Source organism: Lithobates pipiens, unplaced genomic scaffold (genome assembly GCF_037356315.1).
Source record: "Lithobates pipiens isolate NorthernLeopardFrog02 unplaced genomic scaffold, aLitPip1_a1.2 Scaffold_28, whole genome shotgun sequence".
In the NCBI taxonomy this organism is placed as follows: Eukaryota; Metazoa; Chordata; class Amphibia; order Anura; family Ranidae; genus Lithobates; species Lithobates pipiens.
The window spans coordinates 229,183,782-229,201,275 of NW_027507789.1; the positions used below are offsets into that span (position 1 = coordinate 229,183,782).

Genomic DNA, 17,494 nt, shown 5'->3' on the forward strand with positions numbered 1-17,494 from the left:
CCTGCTCTGGTCACGTTGTGTCTGCGGGGAGATCTGGATTCCATGGCCTGCTCTGGTCACGTTGTGTCTGCGGGGAGATCTGGATTCCATGGCCTGCTCTGGTCACGTTGTGTCTGCGGGGAGATCTGGATTCCATGGCCTGCTCTGGTCACGTTGTGTCTGCGGGGAGATCTGGATTCCATGGCCTGCTCTGGTCACGTTGTGTCTGCGGGGAGATCTGGATTCCATGGCCTGCTCTGGTCACGTTGTGTCTGCGGGGAGATCTGGATTCCATGGCCTGCTCTGGTCACGTTGTGTCTGCGGGGAGATATGGATTCCATGGCCTGCTCTGGTCACGTTGTGTCTGCGGGGAGATCTGGATTCCATGGCCTGCTCTGGTCACGTTGTGTCTGCGGGAAGATCTGGATTCCATGGCCTGCTCTGATCACGTTGTGTCTGTGGGGAGATCTGGATTCCATGGCCTGTTCTGGTCACGTTGTGTCTGTGGGGAGATCTGGATTCCATGGCCTGCTCTGGTCACGTTGTGTCTGCGGGGAGATCTGGATTCCATGGCCTGCTCTGGTCACGTTGTGTCTGTGGGGAGATCTGGATTCCATGGCCTGCTCTGGTCACGTTGTGTCTGCGGGAAGATCTGGATTCCATGGCCTGCTCTGATCACGTTGTGTCTGTGGGGAGATCTGGATTCCATGGCCTGTTCTGGTCACGTTGTGTCTGTGGGGAGATCTGGATTCCATGGCCTGCTCTGATCACGTTGGGTCTGCGGGGAGATCTGGATTCCATGGCCTGTTCTGGTCACGTTGTGTCTGTGGGGAGATCTGGATTCCATGGCCTGCTCTGGTCACGTTGGGTCTGCGGGGAGATCTGGATTCCATGGCCTGCTCTGGTCACGTTGGGTCTGCGGGGAGATCTGGATTCCATGGCCTGCTCTGATCACGTTGTGTCTGCGGGGAGATCTGGATTCCATGGCCTGCTCTGGTCACGTTGTGTCTGCGGGGAGATCTGGATTCCATGGCCTGCTCTGGTCACGTTGTGTCTGCGGGGAGATCTGGATTCCATGGCCTGCTCTGGTCACGTTGTGTCTGTGGGGAGATCTGGATTCCATGGCCTGCTCTGGTCACGTTGTGTCTGTGGGGAGATCTGGATTCCATGGCCTGCTCTGGTCACGTTGTGTCTGTGGGGAGATCTGGATTCCATGGCCTGCTCTGGTCACGTTGTGTCTGTGGGGAGATCTGGATTCCATGGCCTGTTCTGGTCACGTTGTGTCTGTGGGGAGATCTGGATTCCATGGCCTGCTCTGATCACGTTGGGTCTGCGGGGAGATCTGGATTCCATGGCCTGTTCTGGTCACGTTGTGTCTGTGGGGAGATCTGGATTCCATGGCCTGCTCTGGTCACGTTGGGTCTGCGGGGAGATCTGGATTCCATGGCCTGCTCTGGTCACGTTGGGTCTGCGGGGAGATCTGGATTCCATGGCCTGCTCTGATCACGTTGTGTCTGCGGGGAGATCTGGATTCCATGGCCTGCTCTGATCACGTTGTGTCTGTGGGGAGATCTGGATTCCATGGCCTGCTCTGGTCACGTTGTGTCTGCGGGGAGATCTGGATTCCATGGCCTGCTCTGGTCACGTTGTGTCTGTGGGGAGATCTGGATTCCATGGCCTGCTCTGGTCACGTTGTGTCTGTGGGGAGATCTGGATTCCATGGCCTGCTCTGGTCACGTTGTGTCTGTGGGGAGATCTGGATTCCATGGCCTGTTCTGGTCACGTTGGGTCTGCGGGGAGATCTGGATTCCATGGCCTGCTCTGGTCACGTTGGGTCTCGGCTCTGCTCGATGTTCTCACACTGCGGCCAGAGAGCAGATTCTTCACAACTTGAAGGGCCGTCGATCAGCCATAACATTATGACCCCCCTCCCCTCCCCCCACCTAATGTTGGGTAGGTCCCCCTTTCCTGACCCCTCCAGGGATGGACCCCACTAGACCTCTGAAGGTATCTTGTGGTCTCCGGCACCAAACCGTCACTAGCAGATCCTTTAGGTCCTGTAAGTTGGGGGGGGGGGCCTCCATGGATCGGACATGTTTTCCCAGCACATCCCGCAGATGATCGATTGGATGGGAATTTGGAGGCCAAGTCAACACTTCAACCTTGTTGTGTTCCTCAAACCGTTACTGAACTCATCAGACCGGGCCTCCTTCTTCCATTGCTCCCCTTCTGGTGCTCACGTGCCCATTGTAGGGGCCTTTGTCTGTGGAGACGGGTCAGCGTGGGCACCCCGACACATACACCACACACTGCAAAGTCATTTCATCTGCTCTCTACTTCAGGGACAACATGTTCACTCGCTGCCTAATACAGCCCACCCACTAGGTGGCATTGTAACCACATAATCCATATTATTCACCTGTCAGAATGTTCTGGCCGGTCGGTGTAGATTGCATTGTATTGGCGCAGTGTATGGGGTCCCGTCTGCCCACCGAAAATACACAATCCAGTGTTGGGAGGAGGACCCCCGGCACAGAGCCCCCAGCTCTGCCCCCAGCTCTGCCCCCAGCTCTACCCCCAATGCCGCAAGAGAGACTCACTCCTCCCAGGGGAGGGGGATTTGGGTTTCTGTCCTTCTCTGCGATTGGCTGTAATTAGGACAGGTTTGCTGATGACATGTGACAGGGCAGACAGCGATGTGCACCCCGACATACCCACCAGCCCCTCAGTGCACCCCGACGTACCCACCAGCCCCTCAGTGCACCCGACGTACCCACCAGCCCCTTAGTGCAACCCCGACATACCCACCAGCCCCTCAGTGCACCCCGACGTACCCACCAGCCCCTCAGTGCACCCCGACGTACCCACCAGCCCCTCAGTGCACCCCGACGTACCCACCTGACCTTCAGGGCACCCCGACGTACCCACCAGCCCCTCAGTGCAACCCCCGACGTACCCACCAGCCCCTCAGTGCAACCCCCGACGTACCCACCAGCCCCTCAGTGCAACCCCCGACGTACCCACCAGCCCCTCAGTGCAACCCCCGACGTACCCACCAGCCCCTCAGTGCAACCCCCGACGTACCCACCAGCCCCTCAGTGCAACCCCCGACGTACCCACCAGCCCCTCAGTGCAACCCCCGACGTACCCACCAGCCCCTCAGTGCAACCCCCGACGTACCCACCAGCCCCTCAGTGCAACCCCCGACGTACCCACCAGCCCCTCAGTGCAACCCCCGACGTACCCACCAGCCCCTCAGTGCAACCCCCGACGTACCCACCAGCCCCTCAGTGCAACCCCCGACGTACCCACCAGCCCCTCAGTGCAACCCCCGACGTACCCACCAGCCCCTCAGTGCAACCCCCGACGTACCCACCAGCCCCTCAGTGCAACCCCCGACGTACCCACCAGCCCCTCAGTGCAACCCCCGACGTACCCACCAGCCCCTCAGTGCAACCCCCGACGTACCCACCAGCCCCTCAGTGCAACCCCCGACGTACCCACCAGCCCCTCAGTGCAACCCCCGACGTACCCACCAGCCCCTCAGTGCAACCCCCGACGTACCCACCAGCCCCTCAGTGCAACCCCCGACGTACCCACCAGCCCCTCAGTGCAACCCCCGACGTACCCACCAGCCCCTCAGTGCAACCCCCGACATACCCACCAGCCCCTCAGTGCAACCCCGACATACCCACCAGCCCCTCAGTGCAACCCCGACATACCCACCAGCCCCTCAGTGCACCCCGACATACCCACCAGCCCCTCAGTGCACCCCGACATACCCACCAGCCCCTCAGTGCACCCCGACGTACCCACCAGCCCCTCAGTGCAACCCCGACGTACCCACCAGCCCCTCAGTGCAACCCCGACGTACCCACCAGCCCCTCAGTGCAACCCCGACGTACCCACCAGCCCCTCAGTGCAACCCCGACGTACCCACCAGCCCCTCAGTGCACCCCGACGTACCCACCAGCCCCTCAGTGCAACCCGACGTACCCACCAGCCCCTCAGTGCAACCCGACGTACCCACCAGCCCCTCAGTGCAACCCGACGTACCCACCAGCCCCTCAGTGCAACCCGACGTACCCACCAGCCCCTCAGTGCAACCCCGACGTACCCACCAGCCCCTCAGTGCAACCCCGACGTACCCACCAGCCCCTCAGTGCAACCCCCGACGTACCCACCAGCCCCTCAGTGCAACCCCCGACGTACCCACCAGCCCCTCAGTGCAACCCCCGACGTACCCACCAGCCCCTCAGTGCAACCCCCGACGTACCCACCAGCCCCTCAGTGCAACCCCCGACGTACCCACCAGCCCCTCAGTGCAACCCCCGACGTACCCACCAGCCCCTCAGTGCAACCCCCGACGTACCCACCAGCCCCTCAGTGCAACCCCCGACGTACCCACCAGCCCCTCAGTGCAACCCCCGACGTACCCACCAGCCCCTCAGTGCAACCCCCGACGTACCCACCAGCCCCTCAGTGCAACCCCCGACGTACCCACCAGCCCCTCAGTGCAACCCCCGACGTACCCACCAGCCCCTCAGTGCAACCCCCGACGTACCCACCAGCCCCTCAGTGCAACCCCCGACGTACCCACCAGCCCCTCAGTGCAACCCCCGACGTACCCACCAGCCCCTCAGTGCAACCCCCGACGTACCCACCAGCCCCTCAGTGCAACCCCCGACGTACCCACCAGCCCCTCAGTGCAACCCCCGACATACCCACCAGCCCCTCAGTGCAACCCCCGACATACCCACCAGCCCCTCAGTGCAACCCCGACATACCCACCAGCCCCTCAGTGCACCCCGACATACCCACCAGCCCCTCAGTGCACCCCGACATACCCACCAGCCCCTCAGTGCACCCCGACGTACCCACCAGCCCCTCAGTGCACCCCGACGTACCCACCAGCCCCTCAGTGCAACCCCGACGTACCCACCAGCCCCTCAGTGCAACCCCGACGTACCCACCAGCCCCTCAGTGCAACCCCGACGTACCCACCAGCCCCTCAGTGCACCCCGACGTACCCACCAGCCCCTCAGTGCAACCCCGACGTACCCACCAGCCCCTCAGTGCAACCCGACGTACCCACCAGCCCCTCAGTGCAACCCGACGTACCCACCAGCCCCTCAGTGCAACCCGACGTACCCACCAGCCCCTCAGTGCAACCCCGACGTACCCACCAGCCCCTCAGTGCAACCCCGACGTACCCACCAGCCCCTCAGTGCAACCCCGACGTACCCACCAGCCCCTCAGTGCAACCCCGACGTACCCACCAGCCCCTCAGTGCAACCCCCGACGTACCCACCAGCCCCTCAGTGCAACCCCCGACGTACCCACCAGCCCCTCAGTGCAACCCCGACATACCCACCAGCCCCTCAGTGCAACCCCGACATACCCACCAGCCCCTCAGTGCAACCCCGACGTACCCACCAGCCCCTCAGTGCACCCCGACATACCCACCAGCCCCTCAGTGCAACCCCGACGTACCCACCAGCCCCTCAGTGCAACCCGACGTACCCACCAGCCCCTCAGTGCAACCCCGACGTACCCACCAGCCCCTCAGTGCAACCCCGACGTACCCACCAGCCCCTCAGTGCAACCCCGACGTACCCACCAGCCCCTCAGTGCAACCCCGACGTACCCACCAGCCCCTCAGTGCAACCCGACGTACCCACCAGCCCCTCAGTGCAACCCCCGACGTACCCACCAGCCCCTCAGTGCAACCCGACGTACCCACCAGCCCCTCAGTGCAACCCCGACGTACCCACCAGCCCCTCAGTGCAACCCCGACGTACCCACCAGCCCCTCAGTGCAACCCCGACGTACCCACCAGCCCCTCAGTGCAACCCCGACGTACCCACCAGCCCCTCAGTGCAACCCCCGACATACACACCAGCCCCTCAGTGCAACCCCCGACATACACACCAGCCCCTCAGTGCAACCCCCGACATACCCATCAGCCCCTCAGTGCAACCCTGACATACCCACCAGCCCAACGTACCCACCAGCCCCTCAGTGCACCCCAACGTACCCACCAGCCCCTCAGTGCAACCCCGACGTACCCACCAGCCCCTCAGTGCAACCCCGACGTACCCACCAGACCCCCGCCCCCCCCCCCCGACTTGCGCACAAGCCCCTCAGAGCACCCCGGTGTACCCAAAAGACCCTCAGCACACCCCGACATACGCATCCGACCCTCAGGGAAACCCCAAAGTACCCACCTGACCCTTAACGCACACCCGGCATACCCGTCTGACCCTCAGCGCACCCCAACGTACCCATCTAACCCTCAGGGCACCCCGACGTACCCATCTGACCCTCAGCGCACCCATCTGACCCTCAGTGCACCGCGACGTACCCACCTGACCCTCAGCACACCCCCCTGACCCTCAGCTCACCCCAACGTACCCATCTGACCCTCAGCGCACCCCGACGTACCCATCTGACCCTCAGTGCACCCATCTGACCCTCAGTGCAACGCGACGTACCCACCTGACCCTCAGCACAACCTCGACGTACGCACCTGACCCTCAAGACACCCCAACATACACACCTGACCCTTGGGACACACACACACCTGACCCTCAGGGCACCCACATGCACACACCTGACCCTCAGGGCACCCACATGCACACACCTGACCCTCAGGGCTCCCACATGCACACACCTGACGCTCAGGGCACCCACATGCACACACCTGACCCTCAGGGCACCCACATGCACACAACAGAAAGCACCGGCCAATGCAAAGGTCAGAACATTTGTGTGATGTGTTGAGGGCTGATAATAAGCACACCGGCTGATACAACCCAAACTGACGCACCACAAAAAGCCATCCATGCATACTGAGCATAGAAAATGGGCCCCTAGGGTGTGTTATAAGAATCACACCATCACATGCACACAGGTGAGACGTTGTATAATATTCTGCTGGGTCAGATCCGTGAGACGTGTCCACATGCGCTGCCCATAATGCGATGTGCCAACCTGCGTTATAGGGCCCACCAACGACAATGACAGCGCAGGAGAAGACAGAGCAAAAAGGTACAAAATGTATAAAAAATAAATAAAAGGTCACTAAAAGAGAAAGAGCTGATGGTGGGGCTCTGAGTGTTTGGTGTTGGGGTCTCTAAGCCCACAGATTTAACGGCTGCAGTCAATGGTGGGTGCAGAGCTGGACTATGACGTGAGCTGATGGCATCATTGTGTAGTTGGTGTTGAAGTTTGCCCACAAATATGGGCGGTAGCGGGGTGCCAGTAACTGGCGGGTGCTGCACCGGATCAGTGAGATGAGCTGATGGCTTCCTCTGAGTATTTGGTGCTGGGGGTCTCACCAAGCCCATAGATGAATCCACGAGAGGGACTGGGGTAAGAGGTGGGTGCTGGGCCAGACGTAAATAGGTGGGCTGATGGTGTCTGAGTATTTGGCCAGTATCACGGATGCAGTAAGTGGCGGGTGCAGAGCCGGACTATTTCGGTGAGCTGGTGGCATTTCTGAGTAGTTGGTGTCTGCCCGGAGAGGAGGCCGTTAGTGGGGCGCCAGTTACTGCCCGGTGCTGCACTGGATCAGATAGGTGAGCTGATGGCACCTTTATGAGTAGTTGGTGTTGGGGTCTCTCTAAACCCAGAAACGAGGCCGGTATTGAGGCTGTATTAGGTGCCGGGTTCAGGGTCGGGCCATTTGAGCGAGTTGATGTAGCTTTGAGTATTTGGTGTTGGGAGACTCACTAAGCCCACAGAAAAGGCCGGTATCATGGCTGTGGTAAGAGGTGGGTGCTGGGCATGACCACATAGGTGAGCTGATGGCGTCTGAGTATCTGGCATTGAGTTCTATCTAAGCATAGAGAAGAGGTAAGTGGCGGTTCTACAGTAAGTGCTGGGGGGGTCGGATCATTTTAATGAACCATTGGAATCTCGGAGTATCTGGTGTGGAGGTCTCTCTAAGCACAGAGAGGAGGCCGGTATTGAGGCTGCAGTAGGTGGTGGGTTCTGGGTTGGACCAGATGGGTGAGTTGACCGCGTCTCTGAGGATTTGGTGTTGGTTGTTATATCTAATCCAGCAGATGAGGCTGGTAGTGGCTCTACAGTAAGTGGCAAGTTCTGGGCCGGATCATCTTGGTGAGCCCACAGAAAAGGCTGGCATCTTGGCTGCGGTAAGAGGTGGGTGCTGGGTATTTGGTGTTGGGGGTCTATCCAAGCATAGAGATGAGGCCAGTATCATGGCTGCAATCAATGGCAGGTGCTTAGCTGTATTATTTGGGTGAGCTGGTGGCATCTTTGGGCATTTGGTGTTGGGGTCTCTCTAAGACCAGAGATGAGGCCGATTGCAGGGCAGTAAGTGGCAGATGCTGGTCTGGACCAGTTAGGTAAGCTGTTGGTATGTTTAACTAATTTGTTTTGGGGTCTCTCTAAGCCCAAGGACCAAGCCGGGATCATGACCGCAGTTGACAGTGGGTGCAGAGCTGCACCATTTAGCCGAGCACGATAGCCTCTCTGGGTATTTGGGGTTGGGGGGTCTCTCTAAGCCCACAGAAAAGGCCGGTATCATGGTGGCGGTAAGAGGTGGTTGCTGGGCTAGGCCACATAGGTGAGCTGATGGCATCTCCTTGTATTTGGTGTTAGGGTCTGCCCATGGAGGAGGCTGGTATCATGGCTGCTGAGCTGATGTTATCTCTCAGTATTTGGCGTTGGGGTCTCTCTAAGCCCCCAGATGAGGTCAGTAGTGGCACTGTAGTAACTGGTGGATGCTGGGCTGGACCAGCTAGGTGAGAGAGGCAGGTAGTGGGACCAGGTCTTGGCTCACCTGTAAGTGTACCTATGGTGGTATAAAACGATATAAACTTCCACTGGGAGGTAATAGCCGGACCCCCAGGTGATGAGACGTATGACCCACTGTCCTGTACAGCCCAAGAGCCAATCCCAGCCAGGTTCTCCTCAAAATTTCTACCTTCTCCCAGAAAGCCACTAGAAACATTTAGCGTCCACCAACAACCAATCACAATCTCCGTCTATTATCCCGACTGCTGGAGACCAATGAGATGTTCAGCCCAATTGGTGGCCTCAGGCCCCCCCCCCCCCCACACACACACCCCCATTAATGAATGTTTGAGCAGAACATGGCGGATGACATGAGAAATGTTTTTCATTTGATGTAGTCGGGCCCCTCATGTCTCATCCGCTGCAAAGAGCAATTCACCCAGAGAGAGAACATGGAAAGGCACTCAGTGCTGGACTGGTGAACCAGCAGTACCAGTGACCCGAGGGGGGGGGGAGGGGGGGTGATAGGGACTCCTCCGTACACTATGAGGGATATGGAGAAGATAAGGGGGGACTCCTCCATACACTGATCACCTTCAGGGATATGGAGAAGATAAGGGGGGACTCCTCCATACACTGATCACCTTCAGGGATATGGAGAAGATAAGGGGGGACTCCTCCGTACACCGATCACCTTCAGGGATATGGAGAAGATAAGGGGGGACTCCTCCGTACACTGATCACCTTCAGGGATATGGAGAAGATAAGGGGGGACTCCTCCGTACACCGATCACCTTCAGAGATATGGAGAAGATAAGGGGGGGACTCCTCCGTACACTGATCACCTTCAGGGATATGGAGAAGATAAGGGGGGGACTCCTCCGTACACCGATCACCTTCAGGGATATGGAGAAGATAAGGGGGGGACTCCTCCGTACACTGATCACCTTCAGGGATATGGAGAAGATAAGGGGGGGACTCCTCCGTACACCGATCACCTTCAGGGATATGGAGAAGATAAGGGGGGGACTCCTCCGTACACTGATCACCTTCAGGGATATGGAGAAGATAAGGGGGGACTCCTCCGTACACTGATCCCCTTCAGGGATATGGAGAAGATAAGGGGGGACTCCTCCCTACACTGATCACCTTCAGGGATATGGAGAAGATAAGGGGGGACTCCTCCGTACACTGATCACCTTCAGGGATATGGAGAAGGTAAGGGGGGACTCCTCCGTACACTGATCACCTTCAGGGATATGGAGAAGGTAAGGGGGGACTCCTCCGTACACTGATCACCTTCAGGGATATAGAGAAGATAAGGGGGGACTCCTCCCTACACTGATCACCTTCAGGGATATAGAGAAGATAAGGGGGGACTCCTCCATACACTGATCACCTTCAGGGATATGGAGAAGATAAGGGGGGACTCCTCCGTACACCGATCACCTTCAGGGATATGGAGAAGATAAGGGGGGACTCCTCCATACACTGATCACCTTCAGGGATATGGAGAAGATAAGGGGGGACTCCTCCGTACACCGATCACCTTCAGAGATATGGAGAAGATAAGGGGGGGACTCCTCCGTACACTGATCACCTTCAGGGATATGGAGAAGATAAGGGGGGGACTCCTCCGTACACCGATCACCTTCAGGGATATGGAGAAGATAAGGGGGGGACTCCTCCGTACACTGATCACCTTCAGGGATATGGAGAAGATAAGGGGGGACTCCTCCGTACACTGATCCCCTTCAGGGATATGGAGAAGATAAGGGGGGACTCCTCCCTACACTGATCACCTTCAGAGATATGGAGAAGATAAGGGGGGGACTCCTCCCTACACTGATCACCTTCAGGGATATGGAGAAGATAAGGGGGGACTCCTCCGTACACTGATCACCTTCAGGGATATGGAGAAGGTAAGGGGGGACTCCTCCGTACACTGATCACCTTCAGGGATATGGAGAAGGTAAGGGGGGACTCCTCCGTACACTGATCACCTTCAGGGATATAGAGAAGATAAGGGGGGACTCCTCCCTACACTGATCACCTTCAGGGATATAGAGAAGATAAGGGGGGACTCCTCCGTACACTGATCACCTTCAGGGATATGGAGAAGATAAGGGGGGACTCCTCCGTACACTGATCACCTTCAGGATTAAATACCTGACACCATTCACACTCCAGCTGAACAAGTTTTGGGTATACTTTAAGCCTCGACAGGCCGGACGGCACAAATCTCCTCAGTGCCGGTACAGAGCCCAAGAAGCGCATCGGCCGCAGGGAGCAGCTGGCCTTGTCACAGGCCATCAGTGTAATTCTCCTCAGCGGGATAAGCCTCGGGTGGAGGAGACATAAGACAGAGTTCCGGGATTAGAGCAGATTGGAAGGCTTCATCCACTGCACCCAGCCTGGAGGACAGGCGGCAGGGGCCCGGGTCCCAGCAAGGTGTCCCACTCAGATATGAATCCGGAACCCCCCTTTAAACAGGAGTCACAACCCCCCCCGCCACACACACACACACACACACACACACACACACACAATGACAATGAAGATGATGCAGATGTGAATGAACGATGGGGGACAAGATGTCACTCGCTGCATCCATAAAGCCATTCTTCCATGGCTCTACCACTTCCCTTTCAAAAAACATTAGTTTCATCCATTGTTGCGTCTCAGTGCTGCTGATCTACTTCAACCTCTCTCAGCCACTTCCTGTCTACATTCCCTCCTTCCACCATTTGCTGTGTATTCATATGTCCCAACTTTATGAGATGAGATCATTTCTCCACCATCCCACCCCTAAACAACCCCAACATTAGTTTTATGTCTTAGGGAACCCCTTCTAAACCTATTCATTTGTGGGAAGACTGTTCCTTACATTGGTGATCAGTGAGAAGAATGTCCCTTACATTGGTGATCAGTGAGAAGAATGTTCCTTACATTGGTGATCAGTGAGAAGAATGTTCCTTACATTGGTGATCAGTGGGAAGAATGTTCCTTACATTGGTGATCAGTGGGAAGAATGATCCTTACATTGGTGATCAGTGAGAAGAATGTCCCTTACATTGGTGATCAGTGAGAAGAATGTTCCTTATATTGGTGATCAGTGAGAAGAATGTTCCTTACATTGGTGATCAGTGAGAAGAATGTCCCTTACATTGGTGATCAGTGAGAAGAATGTTCCTTACATTGGTGATCAGTGAGAAGAATGTTCCTTACATTGGTGATCAGTGAGAAGAATGTTCCTTACATTGGTGATCAGTGAGAAGAATGTTCCTTACATTGGTGATCAGTGAGAAGAATGTTCCTTACATTGGTGATCAGTGGGAAGAATGTTCCTTACATTGGTGATCAGTGAGAAGAATGTTCCTTACATTGGTGATCAGTGAGAAGAATGTCCCTTACATTGGTGATCAGTGAGAAGAATGTTCCTTATATTGGTGATCAGTGAGAAGAATGTTCCTTACATTGGTGATCAGTGAGAAGAATGTTCCTTACATTGGTGATCAGTGAGAAGAATGTTCCTTACATTGGTGATCAGTGAGAAGAATGTTCCTTACATTGGTGATCAGTGAGAAGAATGTTCCTTACATTGGTGATCAGTGAGAAGAATGTTCCTTACATTGGTGATCAGTGGGAAGAATGTTCCTTACATTGGTGATCAGTGAGAAGAATGTTCCTTACATTGGTGATCAGTGAGAAGAACGTTCATTACATTGGTGATCAGTGGGAAGAATGTTCCTTACATTGGTGATCAGTGGGAAGAATGTTCCTTACATTGGTGATCAGTGGGAAGAATGTTCCTTACATTGGTGATCAGTGAGAAGAATGTTCCTTACATTGGTGATCAGTGAGAAGAATGTCCCTTACATTGGTGATCAGTGAGAAGAATGTTCCTTACATTGGTGATCAGTGAGAAGAATGTTCCTTACATTGGTGATCAGTGAGAAGAATGTTCCTTACATTGGTGATCAGTGAGAAGAATGTTCCTTACATTGGTGATCAGTGAGAAGAATGTTCCTTACATTGGTGATCAGTGAGAAGAATGTTCCTTACATTGGTGATCAGTGAGAAGAATGTTCCTTACATTGGTGATCGGTGAGAAGAATGTCCCTTACATTGGTGATCGGTGAGAAGAATGTCCCTTACATTGGTGATCAGTGAGAAGAATGTCCCTTACATTGGTGATCAGTGAGAAGAATGTCCCTTACATTGGTGATCGGTGAGAAGAATGTCCCTTACATTGGTGATCAGTGAGAAGAATGTTCCTTACATTGGTGATCAGTGAGAAGAATGTTCCTTACATTGGTGATCAGTGAGAAGAATGTTCCTTACATTGGTGATCAGTGGGAAGAATGTTCCTTACATTGGTGATCAGTGGGAAGAATGTTCCTTACATTGGTGATCAGTGGGAAGAATGTTCCTTACATTGGTGATCAGTGGGAAGAATGTTCCTTACATTGGTGATCGGTGAGAAGAATGTTCCTTACATTGGTGATCAGTGAGAAGAATGTTCCTTACATTGGTGATCAGTGAGAAGAATGTTCCTTACATTGGTGATCAGTGAGAAGAATGTTCCTTACATTGGTGATCAGTGAGAAGAATGTTCCTTACATTGGTGATCAGTGGGAAGAATGTTCCTTACATTGGTGATCAGTGGGAAGAATGTTCCTTACATTGGTGATCAGTGGGAAGAATGTTCCTTACATTGGTGGTCAGTGAGAAGAATGTTCCTTACATTGGTGATCAGTGAGAAGAATGTTCCTTACATTGGTGATCAGTGAGAAGAATGCTCCTTACATTGGTGATCAGTGGGAAGAATGTTCCTTACATTGGTGATCAGTGGGAAGAATGTTCCTTACATTGGTGATCAGTGAGAAGAATGTTCCTTACATTGGTGATCAGTGGGAAGAATGTTCCTTACATTGGTGATCAGTGGGAAGAATGTTCCTTACATTGGTGATCAGTGAGAAGAATGTTCCTTACATTGGTGATCAGTGAGAAGAATGTTCCTTACATTGGTGATCAGTGGGAAGAATGTTCCTTACATTGGTGATCAGTGGGAAGAATGTTCCTTACATTGGTGGTCAGTGAGAAGAATGTTCCTTACATTGGTGATCAGTGGGAAGAATGTTCCTTACATTGGTGATCAGTGAGAAGAATGTTCCTTACATTGGTGATCAGTGAGAAGAATGTTCCTTACATTGGTGATCAGTGGGAAGAATGATCCTTACATTGGTGATCAGTGAGAAGAATGTTCCTTACATTGGTGATCAGTGAGAAGAATGTTCCTTACATTGGTGATCAGTGGGAAGAATGTTCCTTACATTGGTGATCAGTGAGAAGAATGTCCCTTACATTGGTGATCAGTGAGAAGAATGTTCCTTACATTGGTGATCAGTGAGAAGAATGTTCCTTACATTGGTGATCAGTGAGAAGAATGTCCCTTACATTGGTGATCAGTGAGAAGAATGTTCCTTACATTGGTGATCAGTGAGAAGAATGTTCCTTACATTGGTGGCCAACACAAGATCCAACCCAGAAACCGACCAACACATGATCCAACCCAGAAACCGGCCAACACATGATCCAACCCAGAAACCGGCCAACACAAATCCATCCCAGAAACCGACCAACACAAATCCATCCCAGAAACCGACCAACACAAATCCATCCCAGAAACCGGCCAACACAAGATCCATCCCAGAAACCGACCAACACAAATCCAACCCAGAAACCGACCAACACAAATCCATCCCAGAAACCGACCAACACAAATCCAACCCAGAAACCGACCAACACAAGATCCAATCCAGAAACCGGCCAACACAAGATCCAATCCAGAAACCGGCCAACACAAGACCCATCCCAGAAACCGGCCAACACAAATCCAACCCAGAAACCGACCAACACAAATCCATCCCAGAAACCGACCAACACAAATCCAACCCAGAAACCGACCAACACAAGATCCAATCCAGAAACCGGCCAACACAAGATCCAATCCAGAAACCGGCCAACACAAGACCCATCCCAGAAACCGGCCAACACAAATCTTTTTTTTTTTTTTTTTTTTTTTTTTTTTTAGGTTGAGTAAAATGTCTTATGTTTTGGGAATATTGTTGTATGATGTTGTTGTAAATGGATATGGTTGGTTAATGTTTTTTATAAAAATAATAAAGAATGGATTTGAAACAGAAACCGACCAACACAAATCCATCCCAGAAACCGACCAACACAAGATCCATCCCAGAAACCGACCAACACAAATCCATCCCAGAAAGGAGGACATCAAATAATCCAATCCATGAACTATTGTTAAAACTGGGTACACACTAAAAGAAAATCGAGCAAAGGATTCCTTGATGTTTAACAGCAAGTTGAACCCAAGGATGGAACTTATCATTTAAAAATTGAATGACAAAGGCTTTTTTTGTTGTTTATGACTTCTGATCATGCGCAGTTTTTCGAATCTGATTTTTCCTGTATGAAAATGACTCCCTCCAGAGGTCGTTCTGGCCAGCTCAGTAGATTGCTTTAAAAAAAAGTCCTGGATTCTTTCCTATGTGTACATAATATAATAATAATAGAACTGGGTACTGGCATTTATAGGTAAAGTTGATCCGGGGAATATTCGATTGTACCTTCGGAAGTTTTCATTTAGAAAGTCTGAATTGGATGTGGAAAGTTGTGCACTCAGTATAAGAAAATCAAAACGATCGATCCCCATACAGAATTTTTCTTATAGTTTGTACCCGCCTTTAGACTGATAACGCCCTTCACATGAACACTATATTAGGTGAGCACACATGTTATGTAATGTACTGTATCCTCAGGCGAACAGACCTGATTGGCCAGAAAAAAAAAACTATTCTGTGGGACCAATTGGTCACCTAGAGGGTTGCCAGGCACCCACAGACATCAACGTATCCAGATTCAACCATATCTGGAGATGGTTCTACGGGGACCCTACAGACGGATGTCAGTCAGCGAGATGACCGCTTCTCAGGAACCAGGACAGCGATCCCACCGCCAGCGTCCCTCAATTTATATCATATAAGGAAATGTACACCCCACGCTCCATTACCCAATTATAGGATACAGATCAATACATGGAGATACCAACAGCCAATCGAGGAGCCGGCTGGAGATTATACACACACAGCATGAGCAAGGATGACCATGGCAGGGTGACAACTCAACACCTTGTATAACACACCGCACATCGATCACCAAAAATGTACACCGATCACCTAGACACACTGTAAATCATACACTGCACAGACCCGGGGGGATGATTAAAAGTACTTCAGGATCAATACATTGATTGAGTATTCACTTCAATCACCAAATCATAAACCTCATTGTGAATATGGATATATATATATAAATGTACACTTTATATGTACCCATCTGTGTGACACATAGATACATTGTGTGCGATTTGTATCCCGCACACAGATTCTGCGCATTTATAGTGGAAATAAACATTCCTCAATTGATACATTAAATACTGAATGCACACATTGTGTAAACACTGTATCAATATCGATCAGACACATCTTATATATAAAAATTGATCACATCTATAATATAAACACTGATCACATACCTTGTATAAACATTGATCGGAAGTCCATTCATCAATTGATAGAGTAAACAACAACAACAACAACTGAATGCACGCATTGTGTAAACATTGGACACACTGTATCAATACTGATCAGTCACATTTTAATTATAAATATCGATCACAAACATTGCATAAACATTGATCAGAAGCACATTAATCAATTGATACATTAAACAACAACCCGAATGCACACAATGTATCAATACCGATCACACACATTTTATATATAAATATTGATCAGATCTATTACATAAAACACTGATCACATACATTGTATATATAAATATTGATCACATACATTGTATAAACATTGATCAGAGGTACAGTAAACAAACACTGAGAGCACACAGTGTATAACCAATGATCACCTCCATAACATAAACACTACACACTGTACATGACATACACACTGTACACACTCCATGCACACATATTGTACACACTCCATGCAAGCAACAAATGTCAGAGCTCTGCCCACACTCTGCACTGGCAGCAATGCTCACCTTTCTCAGGAATGCCATCCTGGGCCTGTAGTGCTGGCCCTGGTCTAGGTGTTTGACAGTCATGTTGGCTGCAGAGAGATAGCAGCACACACACAGCAGACACTCAGGTTGTGGTGGGCTCAGGGATTCTGCCCCTCTCCCAGCTCAGGATCCTCCAAACTGCAGCCAATCAGCAGCCACACAGCAGCTGTTCTCATTTGCATGCTCAGCTGAGTGGCTGCAGCACGGAATTAGGCCACCAGAGGGCGCACTGGGCACCTCCATTCTAAAGAAGAGCCACTTCATTTTCTGACCACTAGAGGCGCTCTGTACAGGGTGAGAGCTGACAGCAATTAACCCTTTACCAGCCAGAGCAACAGAAACAAGCCTGCCTGATTATATATTGTCTTCTTATTACTATTCACAGAATTATGTGTATATAGAGCTCTGACATATACCACAGTGCCGCACAGAGAACACAGCCACTCACATCAGTCTCTGTACAGAGGAGCTTACACTCTAATGTCCCCTCCCCCACAGTCATACACTATTATTATACATTTATATAGCTCTGACATATAGTACAGCGGGTGTACAGACCCGGGAACTCGGCACAGGGATGGTGGGA

General features: G+C 52.5%; 1 protein-coding gene across 3 annotated transcripts in view; it reads right to left on the reverse strand.

Moving 5' to 3' along the window:
• The window catches only part of RGS9 (regulator of G protein signaling 9), a 91,598-nt gene extending 74,534 nt beyond the window's left edge, over positions 1–17,064 (reverse strand). For 2 of the 3 annotated variants that reach the window (XM_077460667.1, XM_077460668.1), the window contains exon 1: positions 16,888–17,064. In XM_077460667.1, coding sequence (XP_077316793.1) covers positions 16,888–16,950 — 63 coding nt within the window. In that variant the 5' untranslated portion in view covers positions 16,951–17,064. The remainder of the gene's footprint in view (positions 1–16,887) is intronic. The other variant, XM_077460666.1, reaches the window with a different exon arrangement.
• Between the last annotated feature and the right edge of the window lie 430 nt (positions 17,065–17,494).